Source organism: Hylobates moloch, unplaced genomic scaffold (assembly GCF_009828535.3).
Source record: "Hylobates moloch isolate HMO894 unplaced genomic scaffold, HMol_V3 SCAFFOLD_10, whole genome shotgun sequence".
NCBI lineage: Eukaryota > Metazoa > Chordata > Mammalia > Primates > Hylobatidae > Hylobates > Hylobates moloch.
In genome coordinates this window covers 6285746-6311888 of record NW_026652285.1, presented here as the reverse complement: position 1 = coordinate 6311888, position 26143 = coordinate 6285746, and the positions used below count along the sequence as shown (strand labels likewise).

Sequence of the window (26143 nt, the reverse complement as noted above, 5' to 3'; positions counted from 1 at the left end):
CACTGCACTCCAGCTTGGGTGACAAAGCAAGACCCTGTCTCAAAAAAAAAAAAAAAAAAGCTTTAAGTGCTTTATTGTAAATAAAAATACAATACACGTGACCACATCCTCATATTGTTTTACTGTAAGGTAACAAGTCCATAATACTGAAAAATCAATTCTCTTAATGTATAGTTACACTTCATAGAGTGTTGGTCTCACGTTGTAGCAATGAAGTTATACATAAATTAGGTGCTTTTCCACTTCTGTTGTATTGACCTCCCTCTCTCTAGCTTACCTAAGATTCTTTGGCAAGTACTAAAATGACTGTCCTATTCTTATGTCATTTCTCTGTGAGTACAAACTGGGGAAAACACTTGTCATTTATGTTGCCCAGCTGGAAGTAGAAATTACATGCCAATCTCCTGTGCTTTAAATCTTTATACAGATAACCCTTTTGCAGGCATGTAATTATAGTTAAAACAATGGTTTCCTAAGTACAACTGAGTACTTAAAAGTGAGGTGGCTGGCCAACTCTTCAATGGATTAAGTTAAATATAATGAAATCGAACAAACTAAACGATTAATAGAAATCCTTTCAGCATGACAAGTAGACTTCAGACTTTCTACGTTATTAGACTTAAGTACTGCATCAATTTTAAGTTTTAGAGGGATGTTTAACATTTGACTGCCTGCTACTGTGTAATACAAACCAAAATGCAGGTTTTAATCGGGGTTTAACATTTAAAATTCCCATGAGACATAACTATCTGCTTCACTGGCTACAATAATATGCTTAATTTAACTCAGACGAAGGAGAAATAGTATTTCTTAATCTGCTATCTCAACTCACAATTTTTAGAAGTGTTTAATCCATGGAGTGGAAATTTTTATGGCCTTAGGGGATGCCAGGCCTGAAACTTAAAGGGGAAATCTTAAAAGTTCATGTTAGTACTGCTGTAAATCTTACTTTACAATAAGTTCATACAGTCATGCACTACAGTCGTGTTTCAAAGGAGAACCACATATATGATGGTGGTCACGTAAGATTACACTGTTTTTTAAACTGTACCTTTTCTATGTTTAGATACACAAATACCATTGTTAAAATTACCTACCGTAGACCAGGCGTGGTGGCTCATGCCTCTAATCCCAGCACTTTGAGAGGCCGAGGTCGGTGGATCACCTGAGGTCAGGAGTTCGAGACCAGCCTGGCCAACATTGTGAAACCCCGTCTCTACTAAAAATACAAAAATTAGCCGGGCGGGGTGGTGTGCACCTATAATCCCAGCTACCCAGGAGGCTGAGGCAGGAGAATCGCTGGAACCTGGGAGGCAGAGGCTGCAGTGAACCGAGATTGCGCCACTGCATTCCAGCCTGGGCGACAGAGTAAGACTCCATCTCAAAAAAGAAAAAAAATAAAAAAAAAAATAAAAAATTACCTACAGTATTCAGTACAGTAACATGCTATACAGGTTTGTAGCCTAGGAGCAATAGGCCTAGGTGTGCTGCAGGATATACCATTTAGGTTTGTGTAAGTAATCTATGATATTTGCACCACAACAATGTATCTCTTAGAATGCACCCCATCAGAAAACGACACATGAGGTCATATTCTATTCATTCCTGAGTATTTTGTAAATCATTTACCATCTCATGAAAGCAGCTAAGCTGCAACTCTAGTCCTGTCTTTCAAGTGTGGCAAGTGCCACAAAGAGATACATTAATTTGCTCCCAACTCCACTGCAAATCAAATGGGTAGATAAACACCCAAGCCTATCCCTTGTATAGCAAGGCCATCTGTAGGTACTGACTGTTTAGGACAGTAATAATGCGTAGTATATGTTGCAATTGAACTCTTGAGGGTTTTTTCCCTTACAGCTGGGCCCTTTCATAAGATTCACTTCCCATTAATTACGATAATCTAACTCGGAACTCCCACTCTGCAGGCTGAAGATGACTGAGGTGTTTTGCCTGATGTCTCTCTATACCGAACTAATGACCTAGAAATTAAAGGCTTTGAAATGTATTCCCAACCCCCTGATTCATGGCCTTTCAGTAATGCAGCTAATCTGAGGTCTTAAAATTAACCGCCTCACAGTGAACTGGAAAGGGCAGCGCTGTGACTAATGCCACGCTGCTGATCTGGTTTGCCAGGAAAGGTGAGTAGAAAAACACGGAATATTGGTGGGGCGCGGTGGCTCACGCCTGTAATCCCAGCACTTTGGGAGGCCGAGGCGGGCGGATCATCAGAGGTTGGGAGTTCGAGAACAGCCTGACCAACATGGAGAAACCCTGTCTCTACTGAAAATACAAAATTAGCCAGGCATGGTGGCGCATGCCTGTAATCCCAACTACTCGGGGGGCTGAGGCAGGAGAGTCGCTTGAACCAGAGAGGCGGAGGCTGTGGTGAGTCGAGATCGCGCCATTGCACTCCAGCCTGGGCAACAGGGGTGAAACTCCGTCTTAAAAAAAAAAAAAAGAAAAAAGAAAAAAAGAAAAACACAGAATATTACCTTCTTTCTCTAGCAGGGTATATTAGAATCTGTTGGTTTTAGGAACTAATAACCTTTCCCTGGCCCTAAATTACCTAACCGGCACCTTGAGTCCAATCTAATCCAAATGGTTGCTTTTTCAATATTGCTTCCTTTTCCAGAAGCTTTATTCCGTGACTTTTAGGTTGAAGACGCAAACTAAATAGAGTTGAAAATCAAGGAACTAAATAATAACTCCACTGTACATATACACCCCATTTGGTTTCTCCATTTATGGTTTCCTATAGGTTGTGTTCACCTTTTGGCTCTCATGAATAATGCTGCTATAAACACGGGGGCACAAATAGCTGTTCACATCCCTGCTTTTCATTCTTTGGGAAATGGAGAGGTGGAGTGGGAGAGTCAGACATATGCTGCCACACCATGAACCTGGAAGGCACGATGCCAAGTGAAATAAGCCAGTCACAAAAGAGAAAGTCTGCAGAGTACCACTCAGAGGAAATACTTAAGAGTAGTTAAATTGATAGTAGGACAGGGGTTGCCACGGACCAGTGGGAGGGGGATTGGGGAGTTACCGTTTAATAGGCACAGAGTTTCACTTTTGCAAGATGAAAAACGGTGGGAAATGGGACGTGGCAATGGATGCAAAACAGTCAATGTTCTTAATGCCACTGAACTCACTTAGAAATGGTGAAAATGGTACACTTTTTTACGTATATTTTACCACAGATTAAAACGACTCCACGCTAAGCCTTGTAGCCCTCATGTTTCTCGGGGAGAAACTCTGGGAGAGAGGATAAGCCTTTTGCCCAGCGCTTTCCAGAGAATGTGTACAAGAGGCAGGCTCAGGAGGAGAAGGTGGGTCGGGCGGGCGAGATGACCCGAAAAGGCAGATCCACTTCATTAACAAGGTCCACTTTCCTCAGGGATCTCCCGCTAGGTGTGAGCATTCTTTTATCACAGGAAAGCCTTGAGATTCTCCCTTCCTTTCACAACGCCCTTCCAGTCAAAGACGTCCCTAACGTTGGGAGCTCCCTGCCTTAACCCATTCCTTTCTCTTCTGAGCCATATGCCGCATCCTTCAGAACCCCGTTCCCTAAGATTCTGCGGTCTTCCATGTTAGGTCCCGGCAACTGCCACACTAACCATCAGCTGCTCGGACCCCACCCGCCAAAAGCCAGAACATGTGGGCGCGGGGGCGGGGGGGGGGTCGTCCTCAAGCGCCCCGGAAGTCACCACCCCCCGTCGCCAGCGGAGGCGCCCGGGCGGGGCGCAAGGCTGCGATTGGCTGGAAGATGGGACGATGCGTTACGTGCGGCGATGCGTCCCCCTCCCCGCCGCTCCTGCGCGCAGTTAGCTTGGGGAGGGGCGGAGCGTGCGGCCCTGGGCGGCCGTTACCCGGAACAGTGTCTGGCCTCGGGTCCCGTGACCCTCGGCGGAGCTGGCGGGAGGGGGCGGGGGTGGGAAGAGGGCGTGAGGAGGGAAGGGGAGGGAGGAGAGAGAAGGGCGGAGTAGGAGGGAGGGGAAGGGGGCGGGGTGGAAGAGCGTCACGTGATCCGGCATGGAGGCGGTGGCGGCGACCGGGAGGAGCCGCCGGGGCAGAAGCCGCACTTGTTAGTGTTGGGGGAGGTGGGGGCGGGGGACGCCGACACCGTCACCGTCACCCAGGGACGCCGAGGAGAAGGCGGGAGGGGGGTGGGGGCGAGATCAGGCTCCGACCCCCCGCCGAGGGGATGAGGGGAGCATGGGTGCCAAGGAGTCACGGATCGGATTCCTCAGCTACGAGGAGGCGCTGAGGAGAGGTGAGGGGGGAGGGGTCTGGGCGAGCTGCTTGGGAGGCCCGCGACGGGCAGCCTGGAGGGTGGGTGACCTGGAAGGAGAGGGGAGGTTGAGGGCGTGGGGCGCCTGAGGCGGAAGGGAAAGGCGGCCGGCCTTGGGGAGTATGGTGGGGGAGAGAGGTCGGGTGGGAAGCAGCGTTTGGGAATTAGGGCCGTTTGGAAAGGGGCTTGCCCTGAGGGGGGGATCGGCGCTGGCAGGGCAGTGCCTGTGCTCCCTGGTGGCGTTGTGATCCTGGATGTGTCCAGGGAAGTCCTCTCCCCGTTTTCTTGGGCGGCTCCAGCCCTTCCAGCCCTACTCATCCTTCATTGCCATTTTCTCCTATCATTCCTTCATTAAAACCTCCAATAACATCCTAACCTCGTTCCTAATAGCCTTAGCTGGAAGGGGGCGAGGAGGCGGCTGCAAAGCGCTCCTCTCTGCTACTGGAAGCCCCTTCGTATCTGGGGAGTCCCTGCCTTTTCCGAGGGCCTATGTCTGTCTCTTGAGGGCTGTGGCCGTCCGCTTCTGCCACCCTTCACCGTTTGAGCGGCTGACTTTGATAAGAACGATCTGAAATGAAGTTGTGTTTGAGGTGAGATGAGACTGGACAGCTGGCGTCGCCACCAGACCTTGTCTTAGGTTTCATCTCCTCCGACGTTGACCAAAGCCTTTGACTGCACTTGATTCCCAGTTTTCGCTCCATCCCTCTCCATGAAATGGCATTGGGAAGTCCAGCATTCAGATATTGTGTTAAAGCTCCCTTTAGAGACTGGCCTGGCTGCCAGTCCCGGCCTGCTGCTTATTGGCTCTGAGGCACAGTATATTGTTGGCAGCCCCAACCCCCTACCACTCACTCTGATACCGCTGTCCATGATAACTAAAGCACACGCTAACTGGAAGTGTCTCTTGCACAGTTTATGGCCGGAATGTCTTAATTTTTCATGACTGGGATTTCAGTGTGTGTAGCTCTGTGCATGCTTGTGTTTCTTTTAGACATTTAATGGATATTCTTGGTAAGAAGTGAAAAAACATTAAGAAGATTAGGAGCTAGGCATTATTGTTAACAGGTTTCCAAGTCAAGAAATCAGCCATGTTCCAGGTGGTTTTAGTAGCTAAGGATATAAAATGGAAATTAGATTAAAAGACGGGTATTCAAAATGAGGCTTGAGAAGTGAACTCTTGTTCGTATATAGGAAGAAGAGGGGTAAGTTCAGTTGACCATCCCTGACAGTAAGATACAGAATTGAGATGTATTGGTGGTGGTGGATTTACCAGAATAACACAGATACGCCTTTTATGTCTTTCTTTCTTTTTCCCGTGTGGAACAGTATAATAATTGTTTTTATGGACAATCTCACTTGATCTTTTTCTCTGCCCCAATATGAGAAATATTCCAAATTCTTGATGTGTTTCCAGCCCTAGTAGGCTAGTCATTTCCGGGATGCTGTTGAGCCTGACAGGTCTGGCCTCAATTAGGCAATGGCTTACATGGCATGAAAGAGGACATTAGTCAAACTGATTTACAGCTTCAAGATTCAGAAGTGTTTCTTAAGTTTGAGGGTGTGAATACTAGTGATGTACCTGGCATTGAGAAATTCTAAAATTAAACTTGTATTCAGCTCTAGCCTGCTTAATCTCCTATCAAACTAAGATTGTAAGTTTGTAAATACAAATGAAGTTAATTGCATTTTAAACTGATCTGACTGGAAGATTTTTGTTTAATTTCTTATACAGTGTCTGCCTGTTGAATTTTAAAACACATATATTTGAAGAGATAGCAAAATATTTGTTAAGAGCTTATTCGTAACTATTGGAATGAATTTATGGTTTTTTTTTTTTTTTTTTTCTTTGAGACGAGTCTTGCTCTGTTGCCCAGGCTGGAGTGCAGTGGCGCGATCTTGGCTCACTGCAAGCTCTGCCTCCCGGGTTCATGCCATTCTCCTGTCTCAGCCTCCCCAGCAGCTGGGACTACAGGCGCCCGCCACCACGCCCGGCTAATTTTTTTGTATTTTTAGTAGAGACAGGGTTTCACTGTGTTAGCCAGGATGGTCTGGATCTCCTGACCTTGTGATCCGCCCGCCTTGGCCTCCCAACGTGCTGGGATTACAGGCGTGAGCCACCGCACCCGGCCGGCATGAATTTATGTTTTACCAATTTGCTTTAGAGGAAAATTAAAGCAAAAGAGAGCAGCAAATTGATAAAATTGTATTTCTAAATGTAAACCAGAAGACCCCTTCTTTAAGCATGGTACAGTTTAGTAAATGTCAGACTTTAATATAGAATTTAAGATTACAGAAAGAGTTTATGTAGCTTTTTTTTTTTTTTCGAGACAGAGTCTCGCTCTGTCGCCCAGGCTGGAGTGCAGTGACGTGATCTTGGCTCACTGCAATCTCCGCCTCCCGGGTTCAAGCCATTCTGCCTCAGCCTCCCTAGTAGCTGGGACTACAGGCGCATGCCACCACGCCTGGCTTAGTTTTTGTATTTTTAGTAGAGATGGGGTTTCATCATGTTAGCCAGGATGGTCTCAAACTCTCAACCACAGGTGATCCGCCAGACTTGGCCTCCCAAAGTGCTGGGATTACAGGCGTGAGCCACTGCGCCTGGCCCCAGAAGCTTTTCATAGAGCTAAAAATGGCTTGGAACCTCTTTTGGGCACTTGAAGAATATAAATAGTTGCTAAAACCTGCATTCATTGGTTTCATCTACTTGTTTATATTGTATAAAATGAATGGGGGAAAGGGTATAGGATTTGACAAACACACATTAGTCCAGTGTGCAAAACAAGCTTGACAGAACTACAGAAATACTTGTCTCCTTGGCTTTACTTAAAATTATTGAATGCTAAATAATGCTTAGATGTGATTAGGTAGTATTTAAAAAATAGGCATATATTACCACATACAAACGTGGAATTGCAGGCAGTTTATCTTGCAAAGTGGGGCCTTGGAAACGAAGTGTTCTGTTAATGACAGATAACACTTACTGGGCCTGGGTGGAAGGGCAGTCTAGTGACTTCAGTTACATTTTAGAAGCACCTAGAAATTAGGAAGATTGGTTTTTGCACACTATTTTAGCTAGACTGTTTGTCAGTTGTCTAAACCTTAATGTTTTCTAAAAGTGTACATTTAAACACTGTTAAGGAGATGTATTACAGGTAGCTTTTATTTTTTGGCTTGAATCTATCTTTCTTAAGTATCTTGAGTAAAACACAAGGAAAGCCTTGACTCTTGTTTATATTGCGTGTGTTTTCTAAGGAAATACACTTGAACTTCGTGGATACTGGAAATTTGAGCAGCACGTTCTTCATCTTTTTATTTCACCTCCTTGTTGCATCTAAGTTTGTGGCTTGTGTATTCTTAAAAATGTATTTTAAATGCTTGGAACACAGCATTCAAAAACTGTTCAGTGAAAGATGAGTTGCATTTTAGATCCTTTTACAACTCTAAGACATCTTAAAAATCTTTACCAGTTTTTTAATTCTTCTGTTTCTTATCTGCTCCTCTGTCCTTCCTTTCATCTTTCTGGAAACAGGATTATAAGGCGATGTGTGTGTGTGTGTGTGTGTGTAAGAATCGGCTCAATTAAAATGATTCTTAACCTTTAAATTGTAGTAATAAAATACAGTGGGTGAATTTCTTCTAATCCCTTTCTTTAAAATCTGGCATTTATATTGCTCTTAGTAGCTGAGTGATGAACTATAGTGTCAAAAAGTTATGTTACAGATTCATATTTTAAAATGTCCTTTTGCTCATTAATTCAGCAGATTTTTACTAAAGTCTGGGTGTGAATTAGGCACTAAGGAAATGGATAACCAAGACCCCTCTCTCTAGGATCATATAGCTTTGGTCAGTGATCTCCATTAAATGTATATAGACAATCCCCAACTTACAATTTAACTTTACGATGGTGCAAAAGCTATATGCGTTCAGTAGAAATCATATTTCAGTGAAGTATTAATATTTAGTATTAATAACCATAGTAGTACTAATAACCATAGTTCAGTACACTAATAAATTACATGAGATTTTCAACGCATTACTGTGTTATTTTGTCCAACAGTATGCTAATGTAAGTGTTCTAAGCATGTTTAAGGTAGGCTATGTTCAGTAAATTTGGTGTATTAAATACATTTTTGAGTTAATGATATTTTCAACTTATGATGGGTTTGTTAGGAGGTAATCTTATTGTAAGTTGTATCAAAGAATGTAAGCCTATTCGTAGAGGATGCGAATAAAATACTAGAAATTCTGTTTAGAGTTCTAACTTGTGTATGTTTAATAATGCACATAATATGTTCAAAAGTAGTATATATGCGTATCATTTATAAATGATTAGCTTATGGTATATTAAGTGCTTCAGTGCTGTAGGAGGAAGTGCTACGGAAATATAGAGTGTGTATGGGTGTCTCTGATGGCCTGGAAGTGCAGCTAGCATTGTGCTCATTTTATAGTATATGCTCAATAATTGAGTGTTAAAGGATTTAATTTCCTAGTCGCTTACAGGTAGTTGTGTTTGCTAGTGGAATAATTAAGCATGTAACAGTTGACAATTCAGTACTTTTCATTTTGCTTATCCACCAGATCTAAAATGCTTTAAAACATTGACTCCCAACTAAGATTTTGTTCACCAATTTCTCAGTATTAATCTTAAAATTTCATTAGATTTATACTACCTATGATGTGATGTTAGCTGGTTTAGCATAATGTATCATTCTATGCGCGGAAATTGAATTTCACAGTCAGTACCTTCTGGGATGCAGTATTTATCTCCCTTATTAAAGCACTTATTTGCCTTCCTATGAATTTTTAAAATTCACCAGCGAACTTTCTAGTATTAGTTTGGAATTGTTGGTTTCGCTTAAGCCTTTTAAAAGTATACCTAACCAGATCTTACTATTTGTAAAGGAGAAAAATGGGGCAGTTTTTAATTAGTCTGCTTGTACATAGTCACCTGAGTGGTTACAAAGGTGCTGTTTTCACTAATCTCACTGTTTCACTAATTTCACTGTTTTCACCCCACTAATCTTTAGTTCATAAGTTTGGTGTGTCACTGACAAACAGGAGATAAATATATTGATGAACTCTGGATTTTGGGGGATGAGCAAAATGAGGTGACATCACTTGCTGGTTAGTGAGCTCCCCATTTACCAAACTGGACAGCTCTTGTTTGTTTTTCCTTGTTCATTGTCTCTCTTTGTGCTTAGTGAGACTTTACAGTGACAGCACTCGGGGTTGCCTTCCAGAAAGATGTGTAAGGAAGTTAGAGTTGGGATTGTGATGCCCAACCCGTAGCCAGATATTTTCTCAGGACGAGAAAAGGAAGATTTTTGGCACTTGATTATATGCTTGGATCACTGGAAAAGTTAGAGAAGTGATTATTATTTTTGTTGTCACTATAGAAAAGTCTGTTTTTGCAGCACCAGAGTAATGCTGAGAGTTTGAATTAGAAGCTTTAATGTTAAACAGCTGCAGTGGTGGAGGGATTTTTTTTTTTTTTTTTTTTAATTTATGAACTAAAAATGAGTAGTTAGATAGTGTACTGAGAAGATTAAGGTGGGACTGACAGTTCTTTTTATACTGTATCCAGGAAGCATGGCTTCTCCTTTCAGAGCTTGTTTAATGCTTCTGCTTTTGCTTTTTGGGCCTCATGACGTATTTGTGTTTAAGTTGAGCAGTTTAATATCTTTCTGCATTCCAATAAGTCCTCTCATTTAATAATAAAGAACTCTTGGAAGTTAGAGGTATGTAGTTAATTATTGGCACAAAAGCCTGATAAAAACTAGCTTTTCAAGTGTTTCCTTTATTGTTCTTTCCGTTTGTTTCTTTTGTGTTGTGTGTGTGTGTGTTATGTAGCAATAGAATAGAATTTTCTTTTATAGTCAAGAGATCTATCCTAAGATGTATCTATTCAAAGATGACCAGAATTCAAGACCTTCCCTTAACACCCCTCTTTATTAGGGACTTAGTATTCATTAACATAAAGCTCTTTTTAATTTGTTTTTATTTTATTTCTTTCTTTTCTTTTTTTTTTTTTTTTTTTGAGACTGAGTCTCTATTGCTCAGGCTGGAGTGCAAATGGCGTGATCTTGGCTTACTGCAACCTCTGCCTCTCGGGTTCAAGCTATTCTCATGCATCAGCCTTCCGAGTAGCTGGGATTACAGGCACCCACCACCATGCCCGGCTCATTTTTGTATTTTTAGTAGAGACAGGTTTTACTATGTTGGCCAGGCTGGTCTGGAAGTCCTGACCTCAAGTTACCCACCTATGTTGGCCTCCCAAAGTGCTGAGATTATAGGCGTGAGCCACTGCTCCCGGCCTATTTATTTATTTTTGAGACAGAGTCTTGCTCTGTCACCCAGGTTGGAGTGTAGTGGCGCAATCTTGCCTCACTGCAACTCCGCCTCCTGGTTCAAGCGATTCTCTTGCCTCAGACTCCAAAGTAGCTGGGACTACAGGCGTGTGCCACCACACTGTCACGCGCATCCATGTGAAGAGACCACCAAACAGACTTTGTGTGAGCAATGAAGCTTTTTAATCACCTGGGTGCAGGCGGGCTGAGTCCAAAAAGAAAGTCAGCGAAGGGAGATAGGGGTGGGGCTGTTTTATAGGCTTTGGGTGGGCAGTGGAAAATTACAGTCAAAGGGGGGTTTTCTCATGCTGGCAGGGGTGGGGGTCATGAGGTGCTCAGTGGGGGAGCTTCTGAGCCAGGAGAAGGAATTTCACAAGGTTAATCGCTCAGTTAAGGTGGGGCAGGAATAAATCAAAATATTGGAATGTCATCAGTCAAGGCAGGAACCGGCCATTTTCACTTCTTTTGTGATTCTTCAGTTGCTTCAGGCCATCTGGATTTATTTGTGCAGGTCACAGGGGTTATGATAGCTTAGCTTGGGCTCAGAGGCCTGACAACACCTGGCTAATTTTTGTATTTTGTAGTAGAGATGGGGTTTCGCCATGTTGTCCAGGCTGATGTTGAACTCCTGGCCTTAAATGACCCACCCGTGTCTACCTCCCAAAATGCTAGAATTACAGGCGTAAGCCACCGTGCCCAGCCAGGCTCTTTATTTATTTTTATTTTTTATTTTTATTTTTTGAGACGGAGTCTCGCTCTGTCGCCCAGGCTGGAGTGCAGTGGCGCAATCTCGGCTCACTGCAAACTCCGCCTCCTGGGTTCACACCATTCTCTTTCCTCAGCCTCTCCGAGTAGCTGGGACTACAGGCACCCGCCACTACGCCCGGCTAATTTTTTTGTATTTTTAGTAGAGACGGGGTTTCACCATGGTCTCAATCTCCTGACCTCGTGATCCACCCGCCTCGGCCTCCCAAAGTGCTGGGATTACAAGTGTGAGCCACCGCGCCCGGCCTCAGGCTCTTTATTTTAGGGAATTTTTTTTTTGAGATGGAGTTTTGCTCTTGTTGCCCAGGCTGGAGTGCAATGGCGCAGTCTCGGCTCACTGCAACCTCCGCCTCCCGGATTCAAGCAATTCTCCTGCCTCAGCCCTCCGAGTAGCTGGGATTACAGGCACGGTGCCATCATGCCCGACTAATTTTGTATTTTTAGTAGAGACGGGGTTTCTTCATATTGGTCAGGCTGTTCTCCAACTCCCGACCCCAGGTGATCCACCCGCCTCAGCCTCACAAAGTGCTGGGATTACAAGCATGAGCCGCCACGCCTGGCCTAGGGCGGTGCTCGTCACTACCTTGTGAATAAGAGTCAGGAAAACTGATGTTTTGAAACCTTGCCTATAACATGTTTCTTGGGGTACTAGACACTGGACTGCATTAAAAGCAAAACTATGCTAAAATAGGATTTTACAGAGGAAGTTCTCCAGTGTCTTTCGTTTCTGTAAAGAAGCTTGGTTGCCCCAGCATCTTATCCCTGTGGCAAAAGCCTTTTAACATTTGCTATGGTTGCCTTTTGGTAATGACTTGTGAAAGGGTCTGGAGAGATTACATTATGGAAAGGATCCTTCTAACAAGATAGGCCTCCACTAGTCTTTCCCATGACAGCAAATGTCATCACTATTGCAACGCAAGTACTAAATTGAAAAATCTAGATATATCCGCAGTTCCTCCCTTTCTCTCACTTCCTGACCATATCCCCTTATCTCCAGTTAGAATCTGTCACCAAGTTATATTAATTTGGTATTCAGTTTAGTCTGTTAGCTTCTGCTTAATTGCCTCCACTTTAGTCCCCACTGCCATCATCTTTTGCTCCAAGACACTGTGCAGTAGTTTCCTAGTTTCACACAGTCAGTGTATTCTTAAAATCCAAACCAGATCTTGTTATTCCTTTCTTTAAAGTCTATAATTAATTTTAAAAAATACAGTCTTTATGGTTGTCTACAAGGCTGTAAATAATTTGGTTCCTGCTTAAAACTCCAACCTCAGTTGTAGTAATTTACCCCTTGCCTCCTATATACTAGCTACACTAGCCATCTTCTTGTTCTTGGAACCTATTCTGGCTTGCAGCCTTTGCATTTGCCGCTTTCTCTCTTCCTGGAAAGACTATTTATGAATTTTTACGTGTCTGGCTCATTCTCATATCTGATGCCCACAGCTCAGATGGCCTCAAGGACGCATTCCTTTATCACCTCATAGAAAGTGGTATTTGTCTATCACTATTGTGCAATATTCTGAACAGTTTGTGTACAGCCTTTATCATAATATGTAATTATCATGTTTATTGTCAAATCTGTTGCTGAATGCCCAGTGTCAGGATAGGTTCAGTGCCTAATGTATTTTAAGTGCTCAGTAAATATTGGATGTCTGGATGAATGTATAAATGTATAAATGATGGAGAGAAGATGAGGAGAGCTTTCATGTTTGTCAGGTCGGGGGGTAAAAAATAAAGATAGGGATCGAGTTATACTGTATGTATCCACCTCAAAATTTCTTTTCCTTTCAGCAGCTTTTAAAAAGTTTGTGCTTACAGGTTTTTTTTTTGTTTGTTTGTTTTGTTTGTTTTTTTTTTTTTTTGGGATGATGTCTGTCTCTGTTCCCAGGCTGGAGTGCAGTGGTGCGACCTCGGCTCACTGCAACCTCCGCCTCCTGGGTTCAGGCGATTCTCCTGCTTCAGCCTCCTGAGTAGCTAGGACTACAGGCACAAGCCACCACGTCCAGCTAATTTTTGTATTTTTAATAGAGACGGGGTTTCACCATGTTGGCCAGGATGGTCTTGATTTCTTGACCTCGTGATCCACCCGCCTCGGCCTCCCAAAGTGCAGGGATTACAGGAGTGAACCACCGTGCCTGGCCTGTGCTTAAAGTTTTAAATGATAGTTAAAAATAAACAGTCATAAATATAGTATGTAGTTTTGTCTGTTTAGTTCAAATACTTGAAGCTGATAAATAAATTCCTGAGAGATTAGTATGGGGTAAGTATTGTACTTATGAACACTTGAGAATGTCTTTTGGTTATATATAAAATTTAATAATTGTATTCCTGAAATAATCATTTTTATATGATGACCTTCATGTACTTTTCATTTATGATGACAAGTATTATCTTACTGCCATATATGAAGTTAGAGTTGGAAAGTTATTTGCTTAAAGTGTTATCAGAGTTATATAAAATTCAACACACAGAGCTCTCTCTTGGTTCTAAATAATCCGGGTGATTTTAAATTAAATTTTATGATTAACTTTTTTTTTCTTGGTCTAAGACTCTTTTTCTCTTATATTCCATGGCTAATGCTTCCCTCCCTCTTTTCTTAGTCTTTTGGTTTTTGTTTTTTTACAATAGTATATGCACATAGTTTAGAATCAGATGGGAATACAGGGCTTGTTATGAAAATGGTACTGTTAGCTGGGCATGGTGGTTCACGTCTCCCGAATTGTGGGGTCTACAGGTGTGCACCACCACACCTGGCTAATTTTTTTAAATTTTGCAGAGACGAAGCCTCACTATGTTGCTGGTCTCAAACTCCTGGCCTCAAGCCTCAGCCTCCCAAAGCATTGGGATCATAGGCATGAGCCACTGTGCTGCCTGGCGGAGGCGTCTGAGAGAACTTGACATCTGGGCTTAGTTTTGACAGATAAGGATCTGGCAAGGCAGGTAGTTTGAGGGGAAAGATACATGGCAGTTTGTTGGTGAGCTTATTTCACTATGCCAGCCTCTGGAGCTAGAAATCATATACTGGCTGTAATTTCAAGACACTAATAATCTTGTCAGGGTTTTGCTTCACAGAGAAGATGCATAAAATTTGGTCTTAAAAATGAGTTCACCATGCACACATACACACAAAAAAAGTAAATACTGCATTACTCTATGTATGAGGTTCCGAAATAGGCAAAACTAATTTATGGTGAAAGAATAATGGTGACCTCTGAGGGTCGGTATTGACTAGGAGAGAACAGGAGAGAGCCTACTGGGGTGCTGGAAATGTTCTGTATCTTAATTTTGCATGATAATTCCTTGGATGCATCCCTAAAAATTCAGTCAAGCTATATAGTAAGATTTGTGCAGTTTGTGTAAGTAATAGGAGAGATAAGAGGGGGAACCTGTGGAGAAGCAGAACATTTCAAGATCTAGAAAGCAACATTTGCAAGGGTACACAGTGTTCAGACAGGGACCAAATCATAGAAACTACTAGGGCTTGCCATGCTGAAACGACTGACTTCAAACCATAGGGCATACATACCTTCCACTGAAGAAGAGCACCTGAGTAAAATGACTAGAGGTGCATTTCAAAGATTATTCTATTGGAAATATAAAGAATGAATTGGAGGAGTAGGAGGCAAATAGTCCAAGGGACAGATAAAGACCTTTCTTTTTTTTTTTTTTTTTTTTTGAGACAGTCTTCCTCTGTCACCCTAGCTGGAGTGCAGTTGTACGATCATGGCTCACTGCAGCCTGTACTTCCTGTGCTCATGCAATCCTTCCATCTCAGCCTCTCAAGTATCTGGGACTCCAGATGTGTGGACCACACCTGGCTAATTTTTTAATTTTGTCGTAGTGACGGGAATCTCACTGTTGTTTCCCAGGCTGGTCTTGAACTCCTGAACTCAGTCAATCTTCTGGCCTTGACCTCTCAAAGTGCTGGGATTACAGGTGTGGGCTACAGTGCCTGGCCTTATTAAAATGTTGACGTAATAAATGGGACTACCTAGTGCTGTGCTTTCTCCTTAAAGGAGAAAGCTGGCAGAATACAACTAGCAGTAATAATCTGGTAAATTGTGCTTTCTACAGAGTAAATTTTGTTTGTCTCATGACATTTATGGAAATATTCAAATGTTTCAGGAATGTAAACATTTAAAATTTGGGTTATAAATAATGCCTCCTGGCTCTAAAATTATCTGAATTCATGAAGCAATCAGTAGTAAATATGAAGGAAAAATGAAACACAGCCTTATAAGCAAAGACAAGCACAAATTTCTAATTCGTGTTATAATTTGGATGCCCACCTGGTTTTGAAGGTGAGCCTTGGTTTGACTGGTTCTGAGACATTTCTCTCAAATAGCAAGTGAGTAGTGGGTATGAATAGGGTACATTGGAAAGTCATGTCAAAATTCCATGCAATTTTTGGAGCATTTTTTCTCTCATGTAATGTATATAATTTGACATGTAAAATTTTTACCTATGTAAAATATTTAACCTCTTCTCTACAATAAGCATTAAGTGGGCTAATTAGTATGCTCTTCTTATTTCATATTTCTGTGATTTCTCTTATCTGGAATGACTTTTTTTATGCCACCCAGGCTAGAGTGCAGTGGCACATTCACTGCTCACTGCAGCCTCAACTCTCCAGGGTCAAGCCTTCCTCCTATTTCAGCTTCGCTAGTAGCTGGGACTACAGGTGTGCACCACTGTGCCCCGCTAATCTTTGTGTTTTTTGTAGAGACGGGGTTTTGCTATGTTTCCCAGGCTGGTCTTGAACTCCTGAGCTCAAGAGATCCACCCACCGCAACCTCCCAAAGTGTTGGGATTACAGGCATGAGCCACTGCACCCAGCTTTTTTTCTAATTTATTTTTATTCTGAGATCAGATGAGATCGGCATATTCAGGTTGGTATGGCCATAGACTGCTTTTATCTATTCTAATAATTTTGTATTGTACAATGTGTTGGAAAGGCAAAATGAAGTTAGATTATGAAGGGTTCATTCTCATTCAATTCTGTCTATCCTTCTGGACTTTGCCTAAATCTTACCTTCTTTGGAGCTTTCCTGAACTTATCTCCTTTGAATTCTTACATTTGGGTCCTTTGTATTTGAGTATTTTTACATATATATGTACATGAATAAAACATGTTTTATGTGTATTAATTTACTCTCCCAACTAGATTGAAAGCTGCTTAAAGAGTAACCTTTTTTTAAAACCACATTGGACTGTTTTAAGCACAAATAGGTATTTAGCATATGCTTGATGATTGAGAGAACCATATGGTTACAGTCATTGGTGTGTCTGTATGATTGTGATATGTTGCTATTTAAAAATCAATAGTTATTTCTTATTTAGTTTTCTGTTAAGCCATAACCTTTTGCTCTCATTTATACGTCTTCTGAATGTTAAGTAACGTGGCTCATATTTCAAACTCCCAATTTGGAAGTTTATAGCAATGTGACTGAAGTTTATAATTACAGGTCTCAGAGAACTGCACTACACAGCAGTTCTCTATGTGTTAGAAGAATTTATTAGAAGATAGACAATTGTAGGTTACACTGTAATTTAGAAGACTTTTGCGCATCTCGTATTTGTGTCAGTTTGAGAATTTGAAAATGCCCCCAAAATGTCTGTTCTTCACTAGTGCCTCTTGTGATCCTGGCAGGGATAAGCTAAACTTTTGAAAGGGTAGACTTTTTCTGTTTATCTTAGTATCCTGAGTCCCTAAATCTGGAATGTAGTAGATGTTTGTGCATTTCCCTATGTCAGTGAAGTCAAAATACTACAGGTGGATTTTTCAGCTTTTCAAAGTTTTCACATTTACTAAGTCCTTCACAGTTATGTCCTACTAGTTAAAAAACTATTTGCCTCAATTTATGCCAGTGCTACTTTGACATTTGCATTGCTGTAAAACCCTTACTAAAAGGTGTATTTTTCTAGTATATAAATAAATGTATGCAGCTTTTCTCATATCTTTGAGAAAGCAAAAAATTGTACTAAATTATGATTTGTGACTGTAATAGGATTATGGCTTAGTCATGATCAGTATTATATTTTCAACTATGTCTTACTAGGATTATTGTAAAAGACTTTCAAAATAGTTCATGTGAATTTTTGTCTGATCTTCACAAACTCAGGTATGTACGTAGCTCTCCCCCACCTTCTCCTGGCTTTGCCAATTTATTTTATTTTTATTGTGGTAATATATATATAACATACCATTTACCATTTGAACTATTTTTAAAAGTGTACAATTAGTGGCATGAAGTACATTCACAATATTGTATAACCATCACCACTATCCATTTCCAGAACTTGTTCATCATCCCAAACAGAAATTCTGTATCCCTTTTTTTCTCCAGCCCCTGGTAACCTCTATTCTACTTTCTGTTTTTATGAATTTGCCTATTCTAGACACTTCATGTAAATAGAATCATACAATATTTGACCTTTCTTATTTCACTTAGATAATGTTTTCAAGGTTTATCCATGTTGTAGTACATAGCAGAATTTAATTTCTTTTTTTGGCTGAATAATTTGTATATACTACATCTTGTTTGTACATCCATCTGTTGATGGGACATATTTGGGTTGTTACCACCTTTTGGCTATTGTGAATAATGTTGCTGTGAACATTGGTGTACAAATATCTATCTGTTTGAGTTCTGCTTTCACTTCTTTTGGATATAAACCTAGGAATGGAATTGCTGGGTCATATAGTAATTCTATATTTAACCTTTTGAGGAACAGCTAAACTGGTTTCCACAGCTTCTGTACCGTTTTATATTTCCACCAGCAATGCACATTTTCTCCATATCTACCCATTAGTTGTTATTTTCTGTTTTCTTTCAATTAATAACCATCCTAATGGGTATGACATGGTATTGTCATTTTGATTTTTAGTTTCCTAATGGCTAGTGCTATTGAGCATCTTTTTATGTGCTATTGGTCGTTTGTATGTCTTTTTTGGAGACATGTCTATTCAATCCTTTGCCCATTTTTGAATTGAGATGTGTGCTTTTTTGTTGTTGAGTTGTAGTTTTGTAGTTCTTTATGCATTCTGGATATTATTCTCACATCAGATATATGATTTACAAATGTTTTCTCCCAAATATTTCTGTGGGTTACAGATATATTAATATCTGTGGATTGTCTTTCATGGTCTTGATAGGATCTTTTAATGCCCAAAAGTTTTTAATTTTGATGAAATAATGTACGTAGTTTTGAACTTAAACAATGTTACAGATTGTGCAAAGGATATAACCATGAAATTCTGATAGAGTGACCCCACAGCTGCAGAAAACCAGAGTAGAAAGAACCCTACTCTAAAACCCAAAAGACTTCCCTAGATAGAGTCCTTCGAAAATAATTTTCTAAATTATTCACACAGGCTGTGGATAAATTAAGAGGAAATGATATCTGTAACAGTGCTGCTTGTGATGGAAACACAGAAGAGTCAATTATATTATCAAATCTTAGCTGGAATGGAAAATCAGGAGGATATTTATTAGCAAACATTAATAAAAGGTTGGCCTTTATTATTGTAAGCATGTACACAGACAACAGCAGGTAGTCTGTACCATAAGAATGAGAAATGCATCCTATCTTTATGAATTCTGAAATTTAACCTTTCTTAACCCACTTGCTGTAAGGGCCTAGGGTTTATTTGTTATGTGTGTTATTGGAGTAGAGACTGTTTGAAGATTAAGGGGGTATTTAGTGATGCAAGTGACATTTATATATTTTAAAATCTTCTGCTTTTCTAGGCACTTTTAAAAATGAAATGCTGTATTTTTAAGCTTTTAAAAATTATTTTTATTATTTTTTGCAGAGATGAGGTCTTGCTATGTTGCCCAGGCTGGTCTCAAACTCTTGGCCTCAAGATATCCTCCTGCCTTGGCCTCCCAAAGTGCTGGGATTACAGGCGTGAACCACATGCCTGGCCTAAACTTTTTAAAGATTTTATTTCTGGAGGCAGGTTCTCAAAAGATATCCTATCTTAATGGGCATATATATATATATATGGAGAGAGAGAGAGAGAGTAGTAGGTGAGTTTAAGGGGGATGTAAATATTGGCTAAAAGAGGTTTCTTTTAGGTATGTAACCCCTCAAATGTAGCCCTTTGGATATCAAAAGTTTATTATGGCAATGTTCTTTGTGCATTTTTATTCGATGTTGTCAGCCATTCATCTAATAACCCTTCAGAAGATTTTGTCCCTGGGCAGTGGCATTTTATAACTTCATATATGGAAGAAAACTTTTATCCGACTGATAACTGATATGCCAATGTATTAGTATGAAAAAATTTTCCCAACATTCTTACCAGGTGTGGTGGCTCAACCTGTAATCCCAGCACTTTGGGAGGTGGAGTCGGGCAGATCACTTGAAGTCAGGAGTTCGAGACCAGCCTGGCCAACATAGTGAAACTCTGTCTACTAAAAATACAAAAATTAGCTGGGCGTGATGGCAGGCACCTGTAATCCCAGCCACTTGGGAGGCTAAGGCAGGAGAATTGCTTGAATCCGGGAGGCGGAGGTTGCAATGAGCCAAGATTGCCTCACTGCACTCTAGCCTGAGCGACAGAGTGAGACTCTGTCTCAAAAAATAAAGAAAAGGAAAAAAAAAAAGTTTCCCAAAATTCAAATGTCGTTTCACTGAGTGGCTTTGTTTGATTATTAATACTTTAATACTGTGTTTAAAATTAATATTTATTATTATTTTAAAAAATCAGCTTCCTTAGGTTGAAGAAACATTAATGTTTAATATTAAGCTATTATTGTAGCTTAGTGTAGTTATAATAAGATACTAGAACTCATGGAAGGGGTTAGATTTTCTTCATCTTAGAAATTGTTACTTTTCATAAAATATAGTGCAATTATATATAAAATTATATAATAATTAGATATACAAATAAAAAATGGGATTATAGTTGGGCTCAGTGGCTCATGTTTGTAATCTCAGCTCCTTGGGAAGCTTAGACTGGAGGATTTCTTGAGTCCAGAAATTTGAGGCTGCAGTGAGCCATTATTGTGCCACTGCATTCCAGCCTGGGCGACAGGAGTGAGACCCTGTCTCTAAAAATAAAAACTAAAAAAAATTAGATTATAATTGGCAAAAGATTGAGTGACAGTGAAAATGCAATGAGTATTTTGATTACTATTTTTTGATTACATACATAGGAAGATACGAATTTTTCTGTCTTTCCAAGTTAGTTTAGAAATTAAAGATTTGGTGGGCGTAGTGGCTCACCCCTGTAATCCTAGCACTTTGGGAGGCTGAGACAGGCAGATCACCTGAGGTCAAGAGTTTGAGACCACCCTGGCCAACGTGGTGAAACCTCGTCTGTACTAAAAATACAATAAAAATTAGCTGGGCATGGTGGCATGCACCTGTAGTCCCAGCTACTTGGGGAGACTGAGGCAGGAGAATTACTTGAACCCAGGAGGCAGCGGTTGCAGTGAGCCAAGATCGCGCCACTGCACTCCAGCCTGGGCGACAGAGCGAGATTCCGTCTCAAAAACAAACAAACAACAACAAAACACCAGAAAAAGGAAAAATAGTATTAAGAGATAATTTAGTATGTATTGTTTGTACACTTCATGGGTGTGCATATATGATGTGTTTGGTTTTATAGTGAAAATTCTAACATTCTGCTGTATGGTTTATGGTGCATTGTAGATGTTCCTTTAAGCACTCAATGATAAAGATTAAGATTACTAAGATAGAGAGTAAATCTATATTATATGTAGTCATTTCTCAGTTTGCATGGTAGTATGGGACTGTAGAAATGACCATGCAAGCTGAGACTATTCAAAGGGATCATAGTAATCAGTGGAAAAAATTACGATTGTTCTGTGTGACCTTTAAAAATTTTTGTCAAAACATTAAAAACTCTCTCACGGTTATAGATATATAGAGTAAGAAGAAGCGTGGTATCCACAGAGAAGGAGGGAGCTTCATAAACAAAGACAAACAGGAATATCAACTACCAGCCACCAACAGCACTTTTGTAAAACTTATTTAAATATTACAAAAAACAATATAACAAGATTACTAAGAGATTGGAAGATAAAGGGAGAAAATTTCACTAATGATCTCATCACCAAACACAGCTAATTATTTGCTTTTACTCTTTTTTCAAATTAGTGTTTAGTATTGTTTTAATCATAATGTACATAAAATTTTGTATCTTGCTTTTTCTGAGATGTCTGTTTCTGTCAATGTTATACATACCTGTACAGTCATGTGCTGCATGATGATGTTTTGGTTAACGATGGACTGCATATACAACTGTGATCCCATAAGATAATAGTAGAGCTGAAAAATTCCTATTGCCTAGTGCCATTGTAGCCGTTTACTTGTTTTTGCTTTTTGCTTTTTTTATGTAGTCATTTACTATACTATACCTTTAATCATTATTTTAGAGTATACTCCTTCTATTTATTTAAATAAAAGTTGGCTGAACGTGGTGGCTCACGCCTGTAATCCCAGCATTTTGGGAGGCCAAGGTGGGTGGGTTGCTTGAGCCCAGGAGTTTGAGAGCAGACTGGGCAACACGGTGAAAACCTGTCTCTACAAAAAATACAAAAATTAGGCACATGCCTGTGGTCCTGGCTACTCAGGAGGCTGAAGTGGGAGGATCAATTGAGCCTAGGAGGTTCAGGCTTGGGTGAGGCTTGATCACACCAGTGCACTCTTCCAGCCTGGAAGACAGAGTAAGACTCTGTCTCAAAAAAAAACCAAAATTTAACTGTAACAGCCTTAGGCAAGTCCTTCAGGAGGTATTTCAGAAGAAGGTATTATTGTCATAGAAGATGGCAGCTCCATGTGCGTTATTGCTCTGAAGACTTTCCAGTGGGACAATACGTGAAGGTGGAAGACAGTGATGACAGTGATATTGATGATCTTGATGCTGTGTAGGCCTAGGCTAAGGTGTGTGTTTATGTCTTTTTTTTTTTTTTTTTTTTTTTTTTGGAGACAGAGTCTCACTCTGTCCCTGAGGCTAGAGTGCAGTGGCGTGATCTCTGCTCACTGCAACCTCTGCCTCCCTGGTTCAAGCGATTCTCCTGCCTCAGCCTCCCAAATAGCTGGGATTACAGGGGCATGCCACCACACCCAGCTAATTTTTGTATTTTTAGTAGAGATGGGGTTTTGCCATGTTGGCCAGGCTGGTCCTGAACTCCTGACCTCAGGTGATATGCCCACCTCGGCCTCCCAAAGTGTATGTCTTCATTTTTAACAAGAAAGCTTAAAAAGGAAAATAAAACATGAATAAACTTTTAAAATAAAGATATAAAGAAAAAATATTTTTGGACACTGTACAATGTGTTTTAAGGTAAGGGTTATTATAAGAGCCAGCAAGTTAAATTTAAAAGTTTATGAAGTAAAAAAGTTACAGTAAGCTGGCTGGGCATGGTGGCTCACACTTGTAACCCAGCACTGTGGGAGGATGAGGTGGGTGGATCATCTGAGGCCAGGACAGCCTGGCTAACATGGCGAAACCCTATCTCTCCTAAAATATACAAAAATTAGCCAGTTGTGGTGATGCACGCCTGTAATCCTAGCTACTCAGGAGGCTGAGGCTGAGGCACGAGAATTGCTTGAACCCAGGAGGTGCAGGTTGCAGTGAGCCAAGATCGTGCCACTGCACTCTAGCCCGGGTGTCAAAGCAAGACTTGGTCTCAAAAAAAAAAAAATTATAGTAAGCTAAAATTAATTTATTATTGAAGAAAAAAATTAGTAAATTTGGTGTAGCCGAATTGCACAGTGTTTATAAAATCTGCAGTACTCCATGGTAATGTCCTAGGGCTAGGACTTCAACATTGACTCACCCCTAAGTCTCTCACTGACTCACTCAGAGCCACTTCTCATCCTGCAAGCTCTATTCATGGTAAGTGCCCTATAGAGGTGTACCTTTTTTAAAAAAAAATTTTTAGTTTTGTCTCGAGACAGGGTCTTATTCAGTCACCCAGGGTAGACTGAAGTGGCGTGATCATGGCTTACTGTAGTCTCGAGCTCCTGGGCTCAAGAGATTCTCTCCCACTTTAGCTTCTAGCTATCCTCCCACCTTAACCTATAGAGTAGCTGGGACTACGGGTGCGTGCCACCATACGTGGCTGATTTTTTGTTTTTTATGTTTTGTAGAGACCTTGCTATGTTAGCCAGGCTATTCTTGAACTCCTGGGCTCAAGTTTCCTGCCTTGGCCTCCCAAAGCTCTGAGATTACAGATGTGAGTCACGGAGCCCAGCCTAGGTGAACCATTTTTTTGTTTTTTTGTTTTTTTTAGACAGGGTCTCACTCTGTCACCCAGGCTGGAGTGGCATGATCATAGCTCACTGCAGCCTGGACCTCTTGGGCTCAAGGGCTCAAGTTATCCTCCTGCCTCAATGTCTTTAGTAGCTTGGAGGCACATGCCACCAAGCCTGGCAAATTTTTTTTTTTTTTTTTTAATGTAGAGAACGGGGTCTTACTGTGTTACCCAGACTGGTCTCAAACCCCTGGCCTCAAGTGATTCTCCCATCTCGGTCTTCCAAAGTGCTGGGATTACAGGCGTGAGCCACCATGCCTGGATATTTTTTATCTTTAAGACTATATTTTTACTATACCTTTTCTATGTTTAGATATGTTTAGATACACAAATACTATGTTACAGTTGCCTCCAATATTCAGTACAGTAATATGCTGTGTAGGTTTGTAGCCTAGGAGTAATAGGCCATCCCATGTAGCCTAGGTGTGTAGTAGTCTATACCATCTAAGTTTGTGTAAGCACGCTGATGTCTGCACAATGATGAAATCACCTAACGATGCATTCCCGTCATTTGTGATGCATAACTGTAGTTTAAAGTGTTAAATAGCTTGACCAGGATTTGTTAAATGACAACCAGCTCCCTAATTTTCCTTGGCATTTTCCTTCTCTTAGAGGAGACTACTTTGTATTCTTTTAGTTGATCTTTGGTATTTAGTATTGATTTTTCAGTTTCAGCATTATCTGTTGACTTCCCACTTCTGAGCATGAGAATTTAGTTGTCTCTCCCTTCCTTCCACCTTAGCCACTTCCCCTTCCCCTCTCCCTGTTACTTCATCCTACCGCAGTAGTTATATGGTAATTTTAGTTAGATAACTGTTAAATGTTGACCTTATTATGAGCATATGCATAGGATTCACAGCTGAAATTAGGTAGTAAGTTTTGATTACTTTTCTAGCACAATGTTTGTTTTCCTTGGAGCTAATGACTGATTTTATTTGTGTTTGCTTAGTATTCTAAGTATTTATCACTAATTCAACCCTAAACACTCACTTGCCTAAGTCTCCTTTCAGGACTATGAGTTATTGGCAGTTTATTCTTCTAATGTCTCATGTGGCCTTTTTACTTACATGAAAGGAGCTTGCAGGACTGGTGCTTCATACTGTCAGTCTTTCATTTTAGCCATCCTGATTTTTGGAAAGTAGTATCTCAATGTGGATTAATCTGCATTTCCTTGACTAAATGATGTTGAACACCTTTTATATGTGCATGTTGGCCATTTATACATGTGTTTCATTTAATTTTTTTTTTTTTTTGAGACAGAATCTTGCTCTGTTGCCCAGGCTGGAGTGCAGTAGTGCAGTCTTGGCTTATTGCAACCTTCACCTCCCGGGTTCAAGCGATTCTCCTGCCTCAGCTTCCTGAGTAGCTAGGATTATAGGTGTGTGCTACCGCACCTGGCTGATTTTTGTATTTTTAGTAGAGACGGGGTTTCACCACGTTGGCCAGGCTGGTCTTGAAATCCTGACCTCAGGTGATCCACCCACCTTGGCCTCCCAAAGTGCTGGGATTATACGTGTGAGCCACTGTGCCCGGCCATTTAATTTTTTTTTTTTTTTTTTTAATTTTTAGAGACAGAGTCTTCCTCTGTCACTCAGGCTGAAGTGCAGTGGTGCTCAGTGCAGCCTTGGAACTCTTGGGCTCAAGCAATCCTCCTGCCTCTGCCTCTGGAACAGCTGGGACTACGAGCTCACACCACCATACCCAGCTAATTGTTTTTAATTAATTAATTTATTATTATTTTTATTGTAGAGATGGGGGTCTCACTGTGTTGTCTAGGATAGTCTCAACGTCCTGGTCTCAAGCAATCTTCCAGCCTTGGCCTCTCAAAGTGCTGGGATTATAGGCATGAGCCACCATGCCTAGCTACTTTTAATTTTTTTAGAGATGGGATCTTGCTATGTTGCTCAGGCTGGTCCCAAACTCCTGGCCTCAAGGGACACTCTTGCCTCAGCCTCCCAGTTGCTGGGATTACAAGCATTGAGCCACCACACCTTGCTGCTCAAAATGTATTTTTTTTCTCTTTTCTTCTCTTTTTTTTTTTGAGACAAGAGCATTTCACTCTGTCACTCAGGCTGGAGTATAGTGGTGTGATCACAACTCACTGCAGCCTCGACCTCTCGGGCTTAAGGGATCCTTCTACCTCAGCCTCCTGAGTGGTTGGGATTACAGGTGGGCACCACCATGCCCAGCTAATTTTTTTGTATTTTTTTGTAGAGACAGGGTTTTGCCATGTTGCCCATGCTGGTCTTGAACTTCTGACCTCAAGTGATCCTCCCGCCTCAGCCTCCCAAAGTGTTGGGATTACAGGTGTGAGCCACTGCATCCGGCCTCAAATAATTTTTTGAAAGTGGAATCTGAGTGTTAATTTACTAAAACCCTTTTAGTGTTTGATATTATCATTTGCAAAAAATTCTTTGCTAATTGAGTAATCTAAAATGGTAGCT

The 26143-nt window shown here is 41.0% G+C and overlaps 1 protein-coding gene across 3 annotated transcripts in view; it reads left to right on the top strand.

Annotated features, from left to right (window-relative positions):
- USP32 (ubiquitin specific peptidase 32) overlaps positions 1-26143 on the top strand; it is a 236296-nt gene that overhangs the window by 26053 nt on the left and 184100 nt on the right. Inside the window, exon 1 of one of the 3 annotated variants that reach the window (XM_032162872.2) lies at positions 4025-4276. The exons of the other annotated variants lie outside the window; for them this stretch is intronic. Coding sequence (XP_032018763.1) covers positions 4219-4276 — 58 coding nt within the window. The 5' untranslated portion in view covers positions 4025-4218. Of the gene's footprint in view, positions 1-4024; positions 4277-26143 lie in introns of those variants that run through there. 3 annotated transcript variants of the gene reach the window in all.